This window comes from Elephas maximus, chromosome 2, assembly GCF_024166365.1.
Source record: "Elephas maximus indicus isolate mEleMax1 chromosome 2, mEleMax1 primary haplotype, whole genome shotgun sequence".
In the NCBI taxonomy this organism is placed as follows: domain Eukaryota; kingdom Metazoa; phylum Chordata; class Mammalia; order Proboscidea; family Elephantidae; genus Elephas; species Elephas maximus.
This window is the reverse complement of record NC_064820.1, coordinates 215,153,383-215,171,231: the sequence shown is the minus strand read 5'-3', so window position 1 is coordinate 215,171,231 and position 17,849 is coordinate 215,153,383. Positions and strand designations below refer to the sequence as shown.

The following is a 17,849-nucleotide window of genomic DNA, read 5'->3' as shown; positions in this document are numbered from 1 at the left end:
TAACCAGGGACATAAAAGACCTATACAAAGAAAACTGCAAAACACTACTGCAAGAAACCAAAAGAGACCTACATAAATGGAAAAACATACCATGTTCATGGATAGGTAGACTCAACATTGTGGAAATGTCAATTCTACCCAATGCAATCTACAAATACAATGCAATCTCGGTCCAAATATCAACAGCACTTTGTAACAAGATGGAGAAACTAATCACCAACTTTATATGGAAGGGAAAAAGGCCCCAGATAAGTAAAGCACTATTTTTTCCCCCAAAATGGTTGGTGGTTTGAATCCCCCAGAGGCACCTGTTGAAGAAAGACCTGGCCATCTGTTCCCAGAAGGTCACAGCCTTGAAAACCCTATGGAGTACGGTTCTACTCTGCAACACATCAGGTTCCCATGAGTTGATGGCAACTGGCTTGGTTTTGGTTTTTTTGATTGCTAAAGCTGAAGCTGCATGTGCCCCTTCTAGAGACATTTTCCTTCATATTCACAAGCAGACAAATCCTGTACTTGCTTGATGTAAGAGGGAATAAGTGGAAACAATTTAATCTCCCTTGTATAGAAATAAAAACTCACTGAAAAAAACTCATTGCTGTGGAGATGATTCCAATTCAAAGCGATCATATAGGACAGAATAGAGCAGGGTTTCCAAGGCTGTAAAGTTTTTTTTTTTTTAATTTATTGTGCTTTAGGTGAAAGTTTACAAATCACGTCAGTCTCTCATACAAAAAGTTACACACGCCTCGCTGTGTCCTCCTAGCTGCTCACCCCTTAATGAGACAGCACTTTCCTCCTCTTCACCCTGTATTCCCCGTGTCCATTCAACCAGATCCTGTCCGCCTCTTCGTTCTCATCTCACCACCAGACAGGGGTCATCCACATAAGTCTCATGTGTCTACTTGAGCCACAAAGTTCATTCCTCACTAGCTTCATTGTCTGTCTTATTAGAGTCCAAGCCAATCCCTGTCCATAGAGTTGGTTTCAGGAATGGTCTCTCCGGTCTCAGTCAGACCATTAAGCCTGGTCTTTTTATGAGAATTTGAGGTCTGCATCCCACTGTTCTTCTATATACATATATGTTTTTAATTGAACTTTACATGAAGGTTTGCAGAAGAAACTAGTTTCTCACCAAACAGTACACACATTGTTGTATGACATTGGTTAACAACCCCATGACATGTCAATACTCCCCCTTCTCAACCCTGGGTTCCCTATTACCAGCTTTCCTGTTCCCTCCTGCCTTCCAGTCCCTGCCCCAGGGCTGGTGCACCCCTTTAGTCTTGTTTTGTTCTATGGGCCTGTTCAATCTTTGGCTGAAGGTTGAACCTCAGGAGTTGCCTTATTACTGAGCTGAAAAGGGCCATACTCTCAGGGTTTCTCCAGTCTCTGTCAGGCCAGCAAGTCTGGTCTTTCTTTCTGAGTTAGAATTTTGTTCTACATTTTTCTCCAGCTCTGTCCGGGACCCTCTGTTGTGATCCCTGTCAGAGCAGTCAGTGACGGTAACTGGACACTATCTAGTTGTACCGGACTCAGTCTGGTGGAGGCTTACTAGTCCTTTGGATTAATCTTTCCCTTGTGTCTTCAGTTTTCTTCATTCTTCCTTGCTCCTGAAGGGGTGAGACCAGTGGAATAGCCTAGATGGCCACTCACAGGCTTTTAAGACCCCAGACGCTACTCACCAAAGCAGCATGTAGAACATTTTCTTTATAAACTGTTAAACGTCAGTTGAGCTAGATGTTCCCCGAGACCATGGTCCTCACAGCCCCTGGTCCAGCAATTCGGTCCCTCAGGGAGTTTGAACGAATCTATGGAGCTACCGTGGCCTAGCCTTGTGCAGGTTGTACTGGCTTCCCCAGTATTGTGTGCTTAGTTTTCACCAAAGTTACTGCTTATCTTTTGTCTGTTAAGTGTTTTTCCATCCCCACCCTTCCCCTCCCTCATAACCATCAAATATTGTTTCTTTTGTAAGTTTTTACAGTAGTGGTCTCATGCAATATTTGTCCTTTTGTGATTGACTTATTTCACTTAGCATAATGTCCTCCAGGTGCATCCACGTTATGAGACGCTTCACAGAGCCACTGTTGTTCTTTACCATTGATTTTATCGCTGTCATTTTGTAGTGCTAATGTTTTCTTTGTTCTTCTTACTCTCCTGTGCTGAGTTCCTTTTGTTTGTGGATTTCCATTGTTTTTATTAAAACTTTATGTTTTTCTTCTTTATTTTGATGAGTTAACTTTCTTTGTGGTTACCTTGAAATTTACCCTTGGCTTCCTAGGTAATACCCAAACCCATTGCTGTCGAGTCAATTCCGACTCATAGCAACTCCATGGAACAGAGTAGAACTGCCTCTTAGGGTTTCCAAGGAGCGCCTGGTGGATTCGAACTACTGACCTTTTTGGTTAGCAGCAGTAGCACCTTAACCACTACGCCATCAGGGTTTCCAAAATATGTGTTGAAATTCTAACCCCTATACCTATAAATAACCCATTGCCGTCGAGTTGATTCTGACTTGTGGCGACCCTATAGGACAGAATAGAACTGCCTCATAGGGCTTCCAGGGAGCGTCTGGTGGATTCGAACTGCTAACCTTTTGGTTAGCAGTTATAATTATTAACCTGTATTTTCCATGAATTTGTCTGCCTTTTCCAAAAATTTGTCTGTTTTTGCTCATCTTTGTCTGCTTTTTGCTTCAACTCTTGGATTGCTCTGAATATTAGAGATTTGGGTTCCCTTTCAGGTAGTTCTACTACCTTTTCTTCTAGTGGAAAGTCATCTGGTGTTTTATTTTGGATGCCTAATGGACCATCCTGTCCTTTTTTTTTAATGTTTCGATATTGTCTGATGTCTTTGGGCCATTCAGTAGTTATTTTCTTTGTTTCTTGATTGTAGATTTGTTTGTTCCGTCCTGGTTTGTTTTATTTGGTTACATCTGAGCAGGTGGGCTGTGCGTTCTTTGTTGTTTGCTTGTCTGTTGTCATGATACTTTTCACCTCCTTGCCCGATGGGCAGGGCCAGTCATTCAGCTATAGTGGAGCAGGGCAGGTCCAGCTGAAGGGGAGGGGGTGGGATGGGCTGTTTGTGGCAGGTACTAGGACTTACAGGGTGGGCCAGGAATCAGTGCTGGGCAGGTTCCAGCAGGCTGTGCCTGTGCTGCTCAGAGGTGTGATGTTCAGTATATGGTATAGGCAGGAAAGAGGGGGTAGGTTTTGATGTGTGGAGCTAATAGGGGTACGGGAAAAAGGAGAGAGAGGAGAGAAAAACGGGAGCCGAAAACAAACACGCAAAGAAAGAAAGAAAAAAAAAGAGTGCTAAGGGAGCTTGCTGTTGGAGTGGAGAGATGAGAAACCGAGAAATGGAGAAAAGCAAAAAGGAAAAAAAAGAGAGAGAGAAAGAAAAAGGGAAAAAGAAAGAAAAAAGGTAACTGGATAAAAATTTGGAAAATAAAAGAAGAGCCCCCAGGAGTCCCAGAGTCCCACCGGTGGGGCTTCCAAGACCAGGGAAGTGGCTCCAAGGCTCTGCAGTATAACCTGGCTAGACAGTGTATAGATGTCACACAGCACCAGGTATTCAGGAGACAGGAAAAGAAGGTAAGTGTAGAGAGATGAGAAATGAGAAATGAAGACAGAAAGGGAAGAGAGAGAAATAAAGAGAGGGAGGGAGAGAGAGAGAGAAAGAAAGAGAGAAAGAAAAGAAAAGAATTGCCCCCAGGGATCCCACCTACACGGCTGCTGCACAGACTGGGGTAGTGGCTCCTAAGCTGTGGAGTGCAGCCCGGCTAGATGGGGCTCCCAAGCTGTGAAAAGAAAAAGAAAACAGAACAAAGGAAAACAAAGCCCCAGGGATCCCACCAGCATTGTGGCCTGGGGGAGTGGTTCCCCAGGCAAGCTTGGCTTCACAGCCTTTCAAGAAGAAGCAAAAATGGCACACAGAGCCAGGTGTTCCAGAGAAAGGAGGGGGAGGTGGAGGAGGCACAGAAGAAACCAAAAGAGACGGAAATAAGCAACACCATCTCAGGGGCCCAGCCAGTGAGGGCAGGGAGAATCCAAGCAGCCTGAGGCCAAAGCCTCCTGCCAAGAGACTGCAGCTGGTGGGAAGCAGAGGCCAAAGGGATGGGGGGTGAGGGAGGCCTAGGAAAGCACACATCACTCATTACCAGGTGCTCTGTCTCCTGCTGGGAACTTCTGTGAAGCTGCTTTCCTGTACTCCCTGTCTACTGATCTCCGCTGTGGGTGGGGCGAATCCAAGCTGCCCTGACCCTACACTTCCTGGGCAGCCAGCCAGGAAGCTCAGAGGTAGAGCAGCGAGGAGAGAACGGGGGGTGGGAAAACGTGTATCACTGGTTACCGGGTGCTCTGTCTCCTGCTGGGCATTCCGGGAAGCTGCTTTCTCATGCTCCCTTGTCAGCCGACCCCCAACAGGAGACCAAGATGGGGGATCCGTGCTGCATTAGGTGATGGGGCCCTCTGGACATATTTCTCCTCGCTCTATGTCCTCTGTCAGTTTCTTGTTCCAGGCAGCACTTGGCTGAGTTCTTTATCCCTTCATTTGGCACATTAGGTTCCAGGAATGACGTTTGTCTGTGTTTTAGTTTTTCCAGTCTTTGCTATGGAGGGAGGGTATGGTGCTTCTGTCTATGGCGTAACATTGGCTGGAGGTGCATCCTACTGTTTTCCTGCTCCATCAAGGATTCTCTGTCCTGTTCCCTGTCAGGGCAGTGATCTGTAGTACCTGGGCACCATCTAGTTTTTCTGGTCTCAGGCTGATGGAGCCTCTGGTTTATGTGGCCCTTTTCTGTCTCTTGGGTTCATATTCACCTTGTGTCTTTGGTGTTCTTCATTTTCCTTTGCTCCAGGTGGGTTGAGACCAATTTACGAATCTTAGATGGCTGCTTACTAGCGTTTAAGACCCCAGACGGCTCTCACCAAAGTGGGATACAGAATGTTTTCTTAATACATTTTGTTATGCCAGTAGAAATAGATGTCCCCTAAAGCCATGGTTCCCAAACCCCCATCCCTACTATGGCCTTCAAAGCGTTTGGTTGTATTCAGGAAACGTTTTTGCTTTTGGTTTAGTCCAGTTGTACTGACTATCCCTGTGTTATGTGTTGCTCTTCCCTTTACCTAAAATATTTTTTGTCTACTCTCTAGTTAGTGAATATCCCTCTCCCTCCCTCCCCACCCTCGTAACCATCAAAGAATATTTCCTTCTGTGTTTAAGCTTTATCTAGAGTTCTTATAATAGTGGTCTCATACAATATTTGTCTTTTTGCAACTGACTGATTTCACTCAGCATAATCCCTTCCAGATTCCTCCACGTTAGGAAATGTTTCACAGATTTATCCTTCTTCTTAATTGTTGTGTACTATTCCATTGTGTGAATATACCATAATTTATTTATCCGTTCACCTGTCGATGGGCACCTTGATTGCTTCCATCTTTTTGCTATTGTAAACAGTGCTGCAATAAACATGGGTGTGCATGTATCTGTTCATGTGAAGGCTCTTATTTCTTTAGGGTATATTCCAAGAAGTGGAATTGCTAGTCATATGGTAGTTCTATTTCTAGCTTTTTAAGGAAGTGCCAAATTGATGGTACCATTTTACATTCCCTCCAGCAGTGTGTAAGTGTTCTAGTCTCTCTGACATTTATTATTTTGTGTTCTTTGGATTAATGCTAGCCTTGTTGGGGTGAGTTGGTATCTCATTGTTGTTTTGATTTGCATTTCTGTAATGGCTAATGATCATGAGCATTTCCTCATATATTTGTTGGCTGCCTGAATGTCTTCTTTGGTGAAGTGCCTGTTTATATGTGCCCATTTTTTAATTGGATTCTTTGTCTTTTTGTTGTTGAGTTTTTGCAGTATCATGTAGGTTTTAGAGATCAGACACTGATCAGAAATGTCATAGCTAAAAACTTCTTCCCAATCTGTAGGTAATCTTTTTACTCTTTTGGTGAAGTCTTTGCATAATAATAGGTGTTTGACTTTTAGGAGCTCCCAGTTATCTAATTTCTCTTCTGGTGTTTGTACGTTGTTAGTAATGTTCTGTATACTGTTTATGCCATGTATTAGGGCTCCTAGCATTGTCCGTATTTTTTCTTCCATGATCTTTATCATTCTAGATTTTAAATTTAGGTTTTGATCCATTTTGAGTTAGTTTTTGTGCATGGAGTGAGGTATGGATCTTGTTTCATTTTTTTTGCAGATGGATATCCAGTTATGCCAGCACCATTTGTTTAAGAGACTGTCTTTTCCCCGTTTAACAGACTTTGGGCCTTTGTCAAATATCAGCTTCTCCTATATGGATGGATTTATGTCTGGATTCTCAATTCTGTTCCATTGGTGTATGTACTTGTTGTTATACCAGTACCAGGCTGTTTTGACTACTGTGACGGTATAATATGTTCTAAAATCAGGTAGTGTGAGGCCTCCCACTTTGTTCTTCTTTTTCATTAATGTTTTACTTATCTGTGGCCTCTTTCCCTTCCATATGAAGTTGGTGATTTGTTTCTCCATCTCATTAAAAAATGTTCACTGGTATTTGGATTGGGATTGCATTGTACCTACAGACCACTTTGAGTAGAATAGACATTTATACAATGTTGAGTCTTCCCCATCCAGGGGCAAGGTATGTTTCTTTTGGTTTCTTGCAGTAGTGTCTTAGAGCTTTCTTTGTATAGGTCTTTTATGTCTCTGGTTAGATTTATTCCTAAGTATTTTACTTCTTAGGGGCTATTGTGAGTGATATTGATTTGGTGATTTCCTCTTCGATGTTCTCTTTGTTGGTGTAGAGGAACCCAACTGATTTATGTACGTTTATCTTGTATCCTGATACTCTGCTAAACTCTTCTATTAGTTTCAGAGAATTTCTTGAGAATTCTTTAGGGTTTTCTGTGTATTAAGATCATGTCATCTGCAAACAGAGATACCTTTACTTTTTCTTTGCCAATTTGGATTCTGTTTATTTCTTTATCTAGCCGAATAGCTCTGGCTAGGACCTCCAGCACGATGTTGAGTAAGAGTGGTATAAAAGGCATCCTTGTCTGGTTCCTGTTCTCAAGGGGAATGCTTTTAGTCTTTCTCCATTTAGGATGATGTTGGCTGTTGGCTTTGTATGAATTCCCTTTATAATGTTTAGGATTTTCCTTCTATTCCTATTTTGCTGAGAGTTTTTATCATGAATGGGTGTTGGACTTTGTCAAATGCCTTTTCTGCATCAACTGATAAGATCATGTGGCTCTTGTCTTTTGTTTTATTTATGCGATGGATTACATTGATTGTTTTTCTAATGCTGAGCCATCCCTGCATACCTGGTATGCATCCCACTTGGTCGTGGTGAATTATTTTTTTGATATGTTGTGGAATTCTATTGGCTAGAATTCTTTTGAGGATTTTTGTGTCTAATTTCACAAGGGATATTGGTCTGTAATTTTCTTTTTTGTGGTGTCTTTACCTGGTTTTGGTATCAGGGTTATGCTGGGTTCATAAAATGAATTTGAGCATATTGCATCCTTTTCTATGCTCTGAAATACCTTTAGTAGTAGTGGTGTTAACTCTTCTCTGAAAAAAAAAATTTTTTTTTTTCAAGTTTGGTAGAATTCTCCAGTGAAACCGTTAGGGCCAGGGCTTTTCTTTGTTGCGAGTTTTAAAACTGCTTTTTCAATTTTTTCTTTTGTTATGAGTTAATTTATCTGTTCTACCTCTGTTTGTGCTAGTTTGGGTAGGTAGTGTGTTTCTAGAAATTAGTCCATTTCCTCTAGGTTTTCAAATTTGTCGGAGTACAATTTTTCATTGTTTTCTGTTGTGATTCTTTTAATATCAGTTTGGTTTGTTGTTATATTGCCCGTCTCATTTCTTATTCGGGGTATTTTCTTCATCTCCTGTTTTTCTTTTGTCAGTCTGGCCAATGGTTTATTGATTTTGTTAATCTTTTCAAAGTGCCAGCTTTCAGTGTTTTTAACTCTTTCAATTGTTTTTCTGTTCTCTATTTCATTTAATTCTGCTCTAATTTTTATTATTTGCTTTCTTCTGGCGCCTGAGGGTTTCTTTGGTTGCTCTCTTTCTATTTGTTCAGGTGGTAGGGATAATTCTTTGATTTTGGCCCTTTCTTCTTTTTGTATGTGTGCATTTATTGATATAAACTGGCCTCTGAGCACTGCTTTCGCTGTGTCCCAGAGGTTCTGATAGGAAGTGTTTTCATTCTCATTTGATTCTATGAATTTCTTTATTCTTAATTTCTTCCATAATCCAATCCTTTTTAAGCAAAGTGTTGCTCTGTTTCCTTAGGTTTGATTTTTTTCCCCTGATTTTTCTGTTATCGATTTCTTGTTTTATGGCATTATGGTTAGAGAAGGTGCTTTGTAATTTTGATGTTTTGGGTTCTGTTAAGGCTTGCTTTATGGCCTGATATGTGGTCTATTCTAGAGAATGTTCTGTGTGCACTGGAAAAGAAAGTATACTTGGATTCTATTGGGTGGAGTGTTCTGTATATGTCTATGAGGTCAAGTTGGTTGATTGTGGCATTTTGCTCTTCTGTGCCTTTATTGAGCTTCTTTCTGGATGTTCTGTCCTTCAGTGAAAGTGGTGTGTTGAAGTCTTCTACTATTATTGTGGGGCTGCCTATATCTTGCTTTTCAATACTGTTAGAGTTTGTTTTATGCATCTTGAAGCCCTGACACTGGGCGCATAAATATTTAATATGGTAATATCCTCCTGGCACATTGTCCCTTTAATCATTATATAGTGTCCTTCCTTATCCTTTGTGGTAGATTTAACTTTGAAGTCTGTTTTGTCAAAAATTAGTATAGCCATTCCTGCTCTTTTTTGATTATTGTTTGCTTGATATATATTTTTTCATCCTTTGATTTTTTGTTTGTTTGTGTCTTTAAGTCTAAGGTGTGTCTCTTGTAGGCAACATATAGACAGGTCCTGTTTTTTCCTCTTTAATCAATTCTCCAACTCTCTAGCTCTTTATTGGTGCATTTTGTCCATTTGGATTCACTGTGATTATAGATTACCACTGTCATTTTGATGTCTTTTTTTATGTGTTGTTGACAGTTTTATTTTTCCACTCATTTTTTTGTGCCAAGTAGTTATTCTTTGTAAATCGCCTTGTGTGCTCCTCTTTTTCATCGTTGTTGATTTTATTTTTGCTGAGTCTTTATGTTTTCGTTGTATTTTATTTTGAGTAGGAAACCCCGGTGGCATAGTGGTTAAGTGCTACAGCTACTAACCAAAAGGTCGGCAGTTCGAATCCACCAGGCGCTCCTTGGAAATTCTATGGGGCAGTTCTACTCTGTCCTATCATCACTATGAGTCGGAATCGACTCAACAGCGCTGGGTTTGGTTTTTGTTTTTTTAGGGTTGTCAGTCTTCTTTGTGGTTACCTTAATATTTGCCCACATTTTTCTAAGTTTAAATCTAACTTGTATCTAACTATATCGCCTTGATTTCCTCTTCATTTGAAAGATCTATCACTACTTAATTTAGTCCCTCCTTATTGATATAATATCATCTTTTACATAATGACATTGCTGATTTCCTGTTTTGAGCTTTTTTTTAATCTGGATTTATTTTTGTGATTTCACTGTCTGGGTTGATATGTGGCTGCTGTGTCCCATGTTCTAGTGTTGTGTTGATATCTGATATTATTGATTTGCTAACCAGAGAATTACCTTTAGTGTTTCTTATAGTTTTGGTTTGGTTTTTGCAAATTCCCTAAACTTCTGTTTATCTGGAAATGTCCTAATTTCGCCTTCATATTTGAGAGACAGTTTTGCTGGATATATGGTTCCTGGCTGGCAATTTTTCTCCTTCAGTGCTTCATATATGTCATCCCATTGCCTTCTTGCCTGCGTGGTTTCTGCCGAGTAGTCCAAGCTTACTCGTATTGATTCTTCTTCATAGGAGACTTTTTGTTTGTTCTTGTCCTCTGGTAAAATTTTCTCTTTATCTTTGATTTTGGCAAGTTTGATTATAATATGTCTTGGTGACTTTCTTTGGGGATCTACCTTGTATGGGGTTCAATGAAAATCTTGGATAGATATCCTCTCATCTTTCATGATGTCAGGGAAGTTCTCTGCCAACAAATCTTCAGCAATTATCTCTGTATTTGCTGTTATCTCTCCTTGTTCTGGTACTCCAGTCACTCGTAGGTTAATTCTCTTGAGAGAGCCCCACATGATTTTTAGGGTTTCTTCATTTTTAAAAGTTCTTTTATCCAATTTTTCTTCAAAGATATTGTTTCCAAGTGTTTTATCTTCAGTCTCACCAATTCTGACTTCCAGTTCCTCAATTCTGCTGTGCTGACTTTCTACTGAGTTGTCTAATTCTGAAATTTTATTATTAATCTTCTGAATTTCCGGTTGCTGTCTCTCTATGGATTCTTGCAGCCTATTAAATTTTTCATTATGTTCTTGAATAATCTTCTTAATCTCCTTGACTGCTTTATATGTGTGCTCCTTGGCTTGTTCAGTGTTTTGCCTGATTTCGTTCCCAATGTCTTGAAGAGTTCTGTATATTAATCTTTTGTATTCTACATCTGGTAATTCCAGGAACACATCTTCATCCAGAAGAGTCTTTGATTCTTTGTTTTGGGAGTTTGTTGAAGCAATCATGGTCTGCTTTTTCATGTGATCTGATATCGACTGTTTTCTCCAAGTCATTTAGGAGTTACTCTACTAATTTATTTTATGTTTGCTCACTGTGTCCTAGCTTCTTGCTTTGTTTTGTTTTTAGGTACCTGAATAGGCTACTAGAGTGAGCTAACTTGATTATTGGAGGTTTTGAAGCACTAATGTCTTGGCACTAGATGGCTAGAGCTGTTACCAGGTATATGAGCCTAGGAGCTCATTCACCATTCTTGCATAGATTCAGCTCAGGTGTCCAGGTAGTCAATCACCTAGTGTGTGGTGCAGGCTCTCACCTATGATCTTAGAGGAGTGGTGGTAATTGGTGTATGCACAGGTTTCTGGTAGCAGCATGAGGTCACACTCTGAGGAAGGCAGGGGCTGACAGCCTTCCTCTGAGTGTCTGTGAGGAGGGCACGTCCCTGTTCTCTCGAGCGCTTTGGTGGGTGGGCTCTGCAGGGGTACCATAGGCACCCAATGCTTTTAACTGTAAGGACTGGTAAGCACCACTTATCCTTGGACCCCTGTCACAGATGGCTAGGTGGTGTGGGTGGAGCCTCCAGTCCTCAGGCCCCTGCTGTGGGTAGACGAGGGCCCTGTTTAGTAGGCAGAGCAGTATCAAACGTCAAAAGCCTGCCTCTCCACCACACAGCTAAAACAGTTACAGTCAGACCTCAAACAGATTCACCCTTGCAATATAACAGCCAGGTCCTATCTGCTGTAATGGGGCCATGTGGATCCATGCAGGCGTGAAAGACAAAGTCTATGGACCTCTTGTGCCTGGACTGGAGCCACTTCTGCTCTGAGTTTCCAGATTAAGGGAGTCGGCAGAGTGTTTTTCCCGTGTTTGTTAATTTGTTCTTCTCCAAGGCCAGAAGAATGGCTCAAGAGTGCAGCAGGACCTATCCCAGGCCCAGAGAAATCAACTGTTAATGAAGCCAGTTGGGGCAGAGGGAGGAGGGATCAGATAAATATGAGAGAATTCTTCCAAAAGGAGGAGCTATTAGATCCATGCAGTAAATTAGAGAAAATCATTTATCGTGTGCTGAGAGTGCTGTTTTAGCTCAGATTCAGGAGGCGTGTATAGATTGTGTGTGCTGGATTGGTCCTCACCATAGTCACATCAGGGTATCAGGGGTGCATCACTTTGCTTGCCTTCTTTCACTGAAGCAGCCATGCCCCTGAACACTACCGCCAGCCCTGCTGCAGTTGCACCAGGGAATTGGGTCTGAGGTGCTACTGCCGACTCGGCAACTCCTCACAGCTTCTGCACCGTCTCTCCCTCCCCCCTCACTCAGTCCGATTTCTTAACTTTGCCTTTGATGTTCAGGGCACCTAGCTTGTCATATATATAATCATTTCACTTGTTTTTTAGGGTCTTTGTTATGAGAGGGAGCACCAGAAGCATCTGACTACTCCACCATCTTGGCTCCGCCTCCAGGAAGGCACTATTGAAGAAGAATAAAGTAGGAGGACTCACAGTTCCCGACCTCAGAACCTACTATACAGCTATGGTAGTTGTCTTGGTTATCTAGTGTTGCTCTAACAGAAATATCACAAGTGGATGGCTTCTACAAATAGACCTTTATTCTCTCGTAGTCTAGGAGGCTAGAAATCAAATGCAGGGCTTCGGCTCTAGGGGAAGGCTTTCTCTGTTGGCTCTGGAATCCTCATCATCAATTTTCCCCTGGACTAGGAGCTTCTCCTTGGAGGAACCCTGGGTCCACAGGACATGCTCTGCTCCCAGTGCAGCTTTCTTGGTGGTATGAGGTCCTGAACTCTCTCTCTGCTCACTTCTTCCTTTTATCTCTTGTAAGATAAAAGGTGATGCAGGCCACACCCCAAGGAAACTCCCTTTATGTTGGATCAGGGATGTGAATAAGGGTGTTACATCCCATCCTGATCATCTTTAACATAATCTAATCTTGCCTCCTTAACCACAAGCAGAGATTAGGATTTACAACACATAGGAAAATTACATCAATCACAAAATTGAGGACAACTGCAAAATACTGGGAATCATGGCCTAACCAAGTTGACACATATTTTGGGTAGACACAACTCAATCCATGACAATAGTCAAAACAGCTTGGTACTGGCATAACAACAGTTCCATTCACCAATAGAACAAAATTGAGAACCCAAAAGTAAATCCATACACCTATGGTCACCTGATCTTTGACAAGGGCCCAAAGTCCACCAAATGGAGAAAAGACAGTCTTTTTAACAATGGGTACTGGCAAAACTGGATGTCCATCTGCCTAAAAATGAAACAGAACCCATACCTGACATCATACACAAAAACTAATTAAAAAGTGGATCAAAGACCTAAATATAAAGTCAAAAATTATAAAGATCACAGAAGAAAAAAGGGTCAATGCTAGAGGCCCTAAAACACAGCATAAATAGGATACAAACCATAACTAGCGATGTACAAACACCAGAAGATGAGCTAGATAACTGGGATCTTGTAAAAATTAACCACTTATGCTCGAGACTTCACCAAATGAGTAAAAAGACAACCTACAGACTTTGAAAAAAATTTTGGTTGTGATAAATCTGAAAAATGCCTAATCTCTAAAATCTACAGGAAAATCCAACACCTCTACTACAAAAAGACAAATAAACCAATTAAACAATGGGCAAAAGATATGAATGGACACTTCACCAAAGACGATGTTCAAGTAACTAACAGATACATGAGGAAATGCTCGAGATCACTAACCATTAGAGAAATGCCAGTCAAAATCACAATGAGATACCATCTCACCCCAACATTACTGGCACTAATTAAAAAACAAAAGAAAACAAAATAACAAATATTGGAGAGGCTGCAGGGAGATTGGCACTCTTACACACTGCTGATCGGAATGCAAAATGGTATAACCATTTTGGAAAACTATATGATGGTTCCTTAAAAAACTAGAAATAGAAATACCATATGATCCAGCTATCCTACTCCTAGGAATATATCCTAGAGAAATAAGAGCTGCCACACGAATGGACATATGCACACTTATGTTCATTGCAGCATTGTTCAAGATAGCAAAAAGATAGAAACAGATGAATGGGTAAACAAACTATGGTACATACACACAATGGAGTGCTATGCAACGATAAAGAACAATGATGAATCTGCAAAGCATCACACAACGTGAATGAATCTGGAGGCCATTATGCCGAGTGAATTAAGTCAATCACAAGAGGACAAATATTGCATGAGACCGCCACTATAAAAACTCATGAAAATATTTACACAAAAGAAACAATCTGTTATGTTTAGGAGGGGGTAAGCGGTGGGAGGGAAAAATACTAAATAGACTATAGATAAGTGGTAAATTTCCTGGCAGGTAAGACAGTACACAATACTGGGGAAGCCAGGACAACTTGTCCAAGGTAAGGTCATGGAAGCTCCGTAGACACATCCAAACTCCCTGAGGGAACAAATTACTGGGCTGAGGTCTGTGGGGACCATGGTCTCAGGGAACATGTAGCTCAATTGGCCTAACATAGTTTATAAAGAAAATGTTCTACATTCTACTTTAGTGAGTAGCGTCTGGGGTCTTGAAAGCTTGTGAGTGCCCATCTAAGATACTTCACTGGTCTCACCTCATCTGGAGTAAGGGAGAATGAAGAAAACCAAAGACAATATTGAACTCAGTTAAGACTACATAGGCGGAAGTGTTTATTGATGTTTGCTAAGTTGCATCAAAGATTAAGATGGATAGAGAGGAATGGATAGATGCACTGATGTGTATTAAAGTAAATAGAGCAACATGTTTACTCTAGAATCCACGTGGTGGGCATATGTGTATTCCATTGTACAGTTCTTTAAACTTTTCTGTATGTTTGAAAAATTTCATAGTAGAATTATGTAGAATAACACAATGATGTATTTAGGGAATGAATTTTTTTTTTTTTTTTAAGCACTATGGAAAATCTTCCCTAGGGGGTCAGAGAATAACCCGAAAGGTTTATTGGAGGAATTACATTCATTTATTCATTCAGGATGCAGTGATGAATCATTTGGTCCCTGTCCTTGAGTCCAGAGAATGCCGGGGGGGGGGGAGTAAACATTTGTTCCAGTGTGCTGAGGACCTACTATGTGCCTGGGTTGTAGCATGGATCAGTGTGACCTCACTGTCCACACCCTTCCCCCACTGTGCCATACAGCCTCCCTGTTGGTCCCTGCCCATCTCTCTGACCTCAGCTTGTACCATCACCCTTCCTTCACCATACTTCCAGGAAGATCCAAAAATGGCAGTTCTAAGAGGATGGAGACTTTTTTCACCACCTGATATCCATCGCCAAGCACACACGGGGCCACTCAGTAACTATTTGCCACGTAAATATATAAATGAACATTTTAGTCTCACTGGCCTTCTCTCAGTCCTTGAGCACTCACTCCCTACCTCATGACCTTCAAGATCACTGCTCTTGCTCTCTGGACCGCTTGTCTCCTGGGTTTTCCTCCTGCGGGCTCTTTCTTACCGTTTAGGGCTCTTCTTCAGTGTCACCTGCTCTGAGAGGCCTTCCTTAACCTCCTAATCCAGAGACACCCTGCCAATCCCCCAACTCTCCATCATCACGTCATCCTGCCTTAAGTTTTTTTGTAAAGCAGGCTATGGAGGTGTCTGTCTTGTTGTTGTTAGTTGCTGTCCAATCGGCTCTGACTCATGGCAACCTTATGTATAACAGAACGAAAAGTTGCCAGGTCCTGCGCCATCTTCATGATCGACAGGTGACCATACAATATTTATTGATAAGCTTATTTGAAAATGACCAGTGATGTTCTACCAATTATCAGCCTTCAACGTGGATGCTGTCCTGTTTTGGTCCCTTCATACTATTGTCACTCCCTGTGATTATTTTGCTATTTTGTAGGTTTATCTGCTTTGGTCTGGCTGCCCCTGCAAAACGAAAGTTTCAGTGTGGTGGGAACCTCCTCTGTTTGCTCACCGCACTATCCCCAATGCCTAAGGTCGGAGTCCGACACACAGTGGGGATTCGGTCACCCCCTGAATGACACAGGCCTGTTCTGCGGGGCCCACGGCTGTTCCACCCCACACTGCTGCAGTGAGCAGAAGGGCCCAGCCAGAGGCCAAGGGAAGGCGTGAGGCGAGAACCGGGGAGCGCACTCAGGGCGCTTCCTGAAGCCCCGCCCCCGGGCCCGCCTCCGCCGGGCGCCTGTCCCTTTAAGCGCTCGCCCGCTCACCCGCACTGCTGGGTGCGGGGGCGCGCGCTGCAGCCTCGCTCTGGGGCTGGGCCTGCGTGCTCGCCCTGGTTCGCCCGCCCGCCGCGCGCTGGCGGGTGGGCTTCTCCTCAGGCGCGCTATGGCTGCGGGTCGGGCCCGGGTGGCCGCGGAGAGCGCCTGCGCGGGGCCATGATCCGGCTGGGCGGCCGGTGTCTGCGGCGGCCCGGTGGGGCCCCGAACGGGCGGCTGCGGGCGTCGGGCGAGGTGGGCGGCCGCGCCTTGCGGGTGCTAGTGGACATGGACGGCGTGCTGGCCGACTTCGAGGGCGGTTTCCTCAGAAAGTTCCGCGCGCGCTATCCCGACCAGCCCTTCATCGCGCTGGAGGACCGGCGCGGCTTCTGGCTGTCGGATCAGTACGGCCGGCTGCGGCCAGAGCTGAGCGTGAGCACCCCGGCTGCGCCCTGGGAGCCGGGACGGGCGGACTGAGGACAACGGGGGCCAGGACGGGGAAACTGAGGCCCCAGGAACCGGGCGGGGGGGACCGAGGACACCGAGGGCCAGGACGGGGGGACTGAGGACATCGAGGGCCAGGATGGGGGGACTGAGGACACTGGGAGCCGGGCAAGGGGAGCGAGACCCCAGGCGGGGGAAATGAAGCCCCGCGGGCTGGGTGGAAGGACTGAAGCCTGGGAGCCAGGACCAGGAGACTGAGGCCGCCGGAGCCGGAGCCGGGACCAGGAGAGTGAGATCTCAGGCAGGGTGATGGAGGTCCCCGGTGACCTTGCGTGACCCTGCAGTGGCTGCGCTTGAGCCCTCCTCTTGTACCATAGGGTCCTGCTGAGGCCCAAGCGCAGTGTCACACAGCCCCACCTCAGTGACTGTCGTGAGGACTTTCCTAAATACCCAGCAAACAAAACCCACTGCGGTCGAGTGAACTCCCACTCATAGTGACCCTGTATATAGTGTAGAACTTCCTGTAGGGTTTTCAAGTGTCTACAGTGGAGTGGCTGGTGGTTTCCAACAGCCTTTTGGTTAGCAGCTGAGCACCTAACCACTGCCCCACCAGGGTGCCTCTTTACAAATACAGAAGACGACAAAGCATAATCCAACTCTCTATTTACCAGTGATATTTTAACTTTTATTTTTTTTATATGTATACTTAATGCACATTTCATTATAATACTTATTTTGTCTTTTTAGCAGCCCTTTGAAATCTTCTGTTCATCTCTTTTGCTTCATCGTTTTTTCCTTTCATGTTATCTACTCTTATGTTCAAGAGTAAGTTTCAGAGTCTCTTTTCACATCCACTTTGGTCTTTTCTTTCTTTCTGGTCTTTTTAATGACTTCTTTCTTCCTTCGTTTATGAAGTCCTTGATGTCATTCTGCAACTCATCTGGTCTTCAGTCATTAGTGTTCAGTGTGTTAAATCTGTTACTGAGATGGTCTCTAAATTCAGGTGGGATATACTCAAGGTCATATTTTGCTTCTTATGGACTTGTTTTAATTTTCTTCAACTTCAACTTGAACTTATGAGCAACTGATGGTCTGTTCTACAGTTGGCCCCTGGCCTCTGACTAATGGTATTGAGTTTCTCATTATCTCTTTCCACAGATGTAGTTGATTTGATTCCTGTGTATTGCATCCAGCGAGGTCCATGTGTATAGTCGCCATTTGTGTTGTTGAAAAAAGGTATTTGCAGTGAAGGAATCACTAGTCTTTCAAAAGTCTATCATTCAATCTTCAGTGTCATTCCTATCACCGAGGCCATATTTTCCAACTACTGACCCTTCTTTGTTTCTGACTTTCACATTCCAATCACTGGTAATTATGAATGCATCTTGATTGCATGTTTGATCAATTTCAGACCACAGAAGTTGGTAAATATCTTCAGGTTCTTCATTTTTGGCCTTAGTGGTTGGTGCGCAAATTTGAATAACAGTCCTATTAACTGATTGTCCTCGTAGGTGTATGGATATTATCACTGACAGACAGACAGCATCATACTTAAGGATAGATCTTGAAAT

At 43.1% G+C, this 17,849-nt stretch overlaps 1 protein-coding gene across 1 annotated transcript in view; it reads left to right on the top strand.

Moving 5' to 3' along the window:
* The first annotated feature begins 15,884 nt into the window (after positions 1-15,884).
* Positions 15,885-17,849, top strand: part of NT5M (5',3'-nucleotidase, mitochondrial) — a 64,118-nt gene continuing 62,153 nt past the window's right edge. The window contains exon 1 of the mRNA XM_049874784.1: positions 15,885-16,266. Within this exon, the coding sequence (XP_049730741.1) occupies positions 16,015-16,266 (252 nt within the window). The 5' untranslated portion in view covers positions 15,885-16,014. The remainder of the gene's footprint in view (positions 16,267-17,849) is intronic.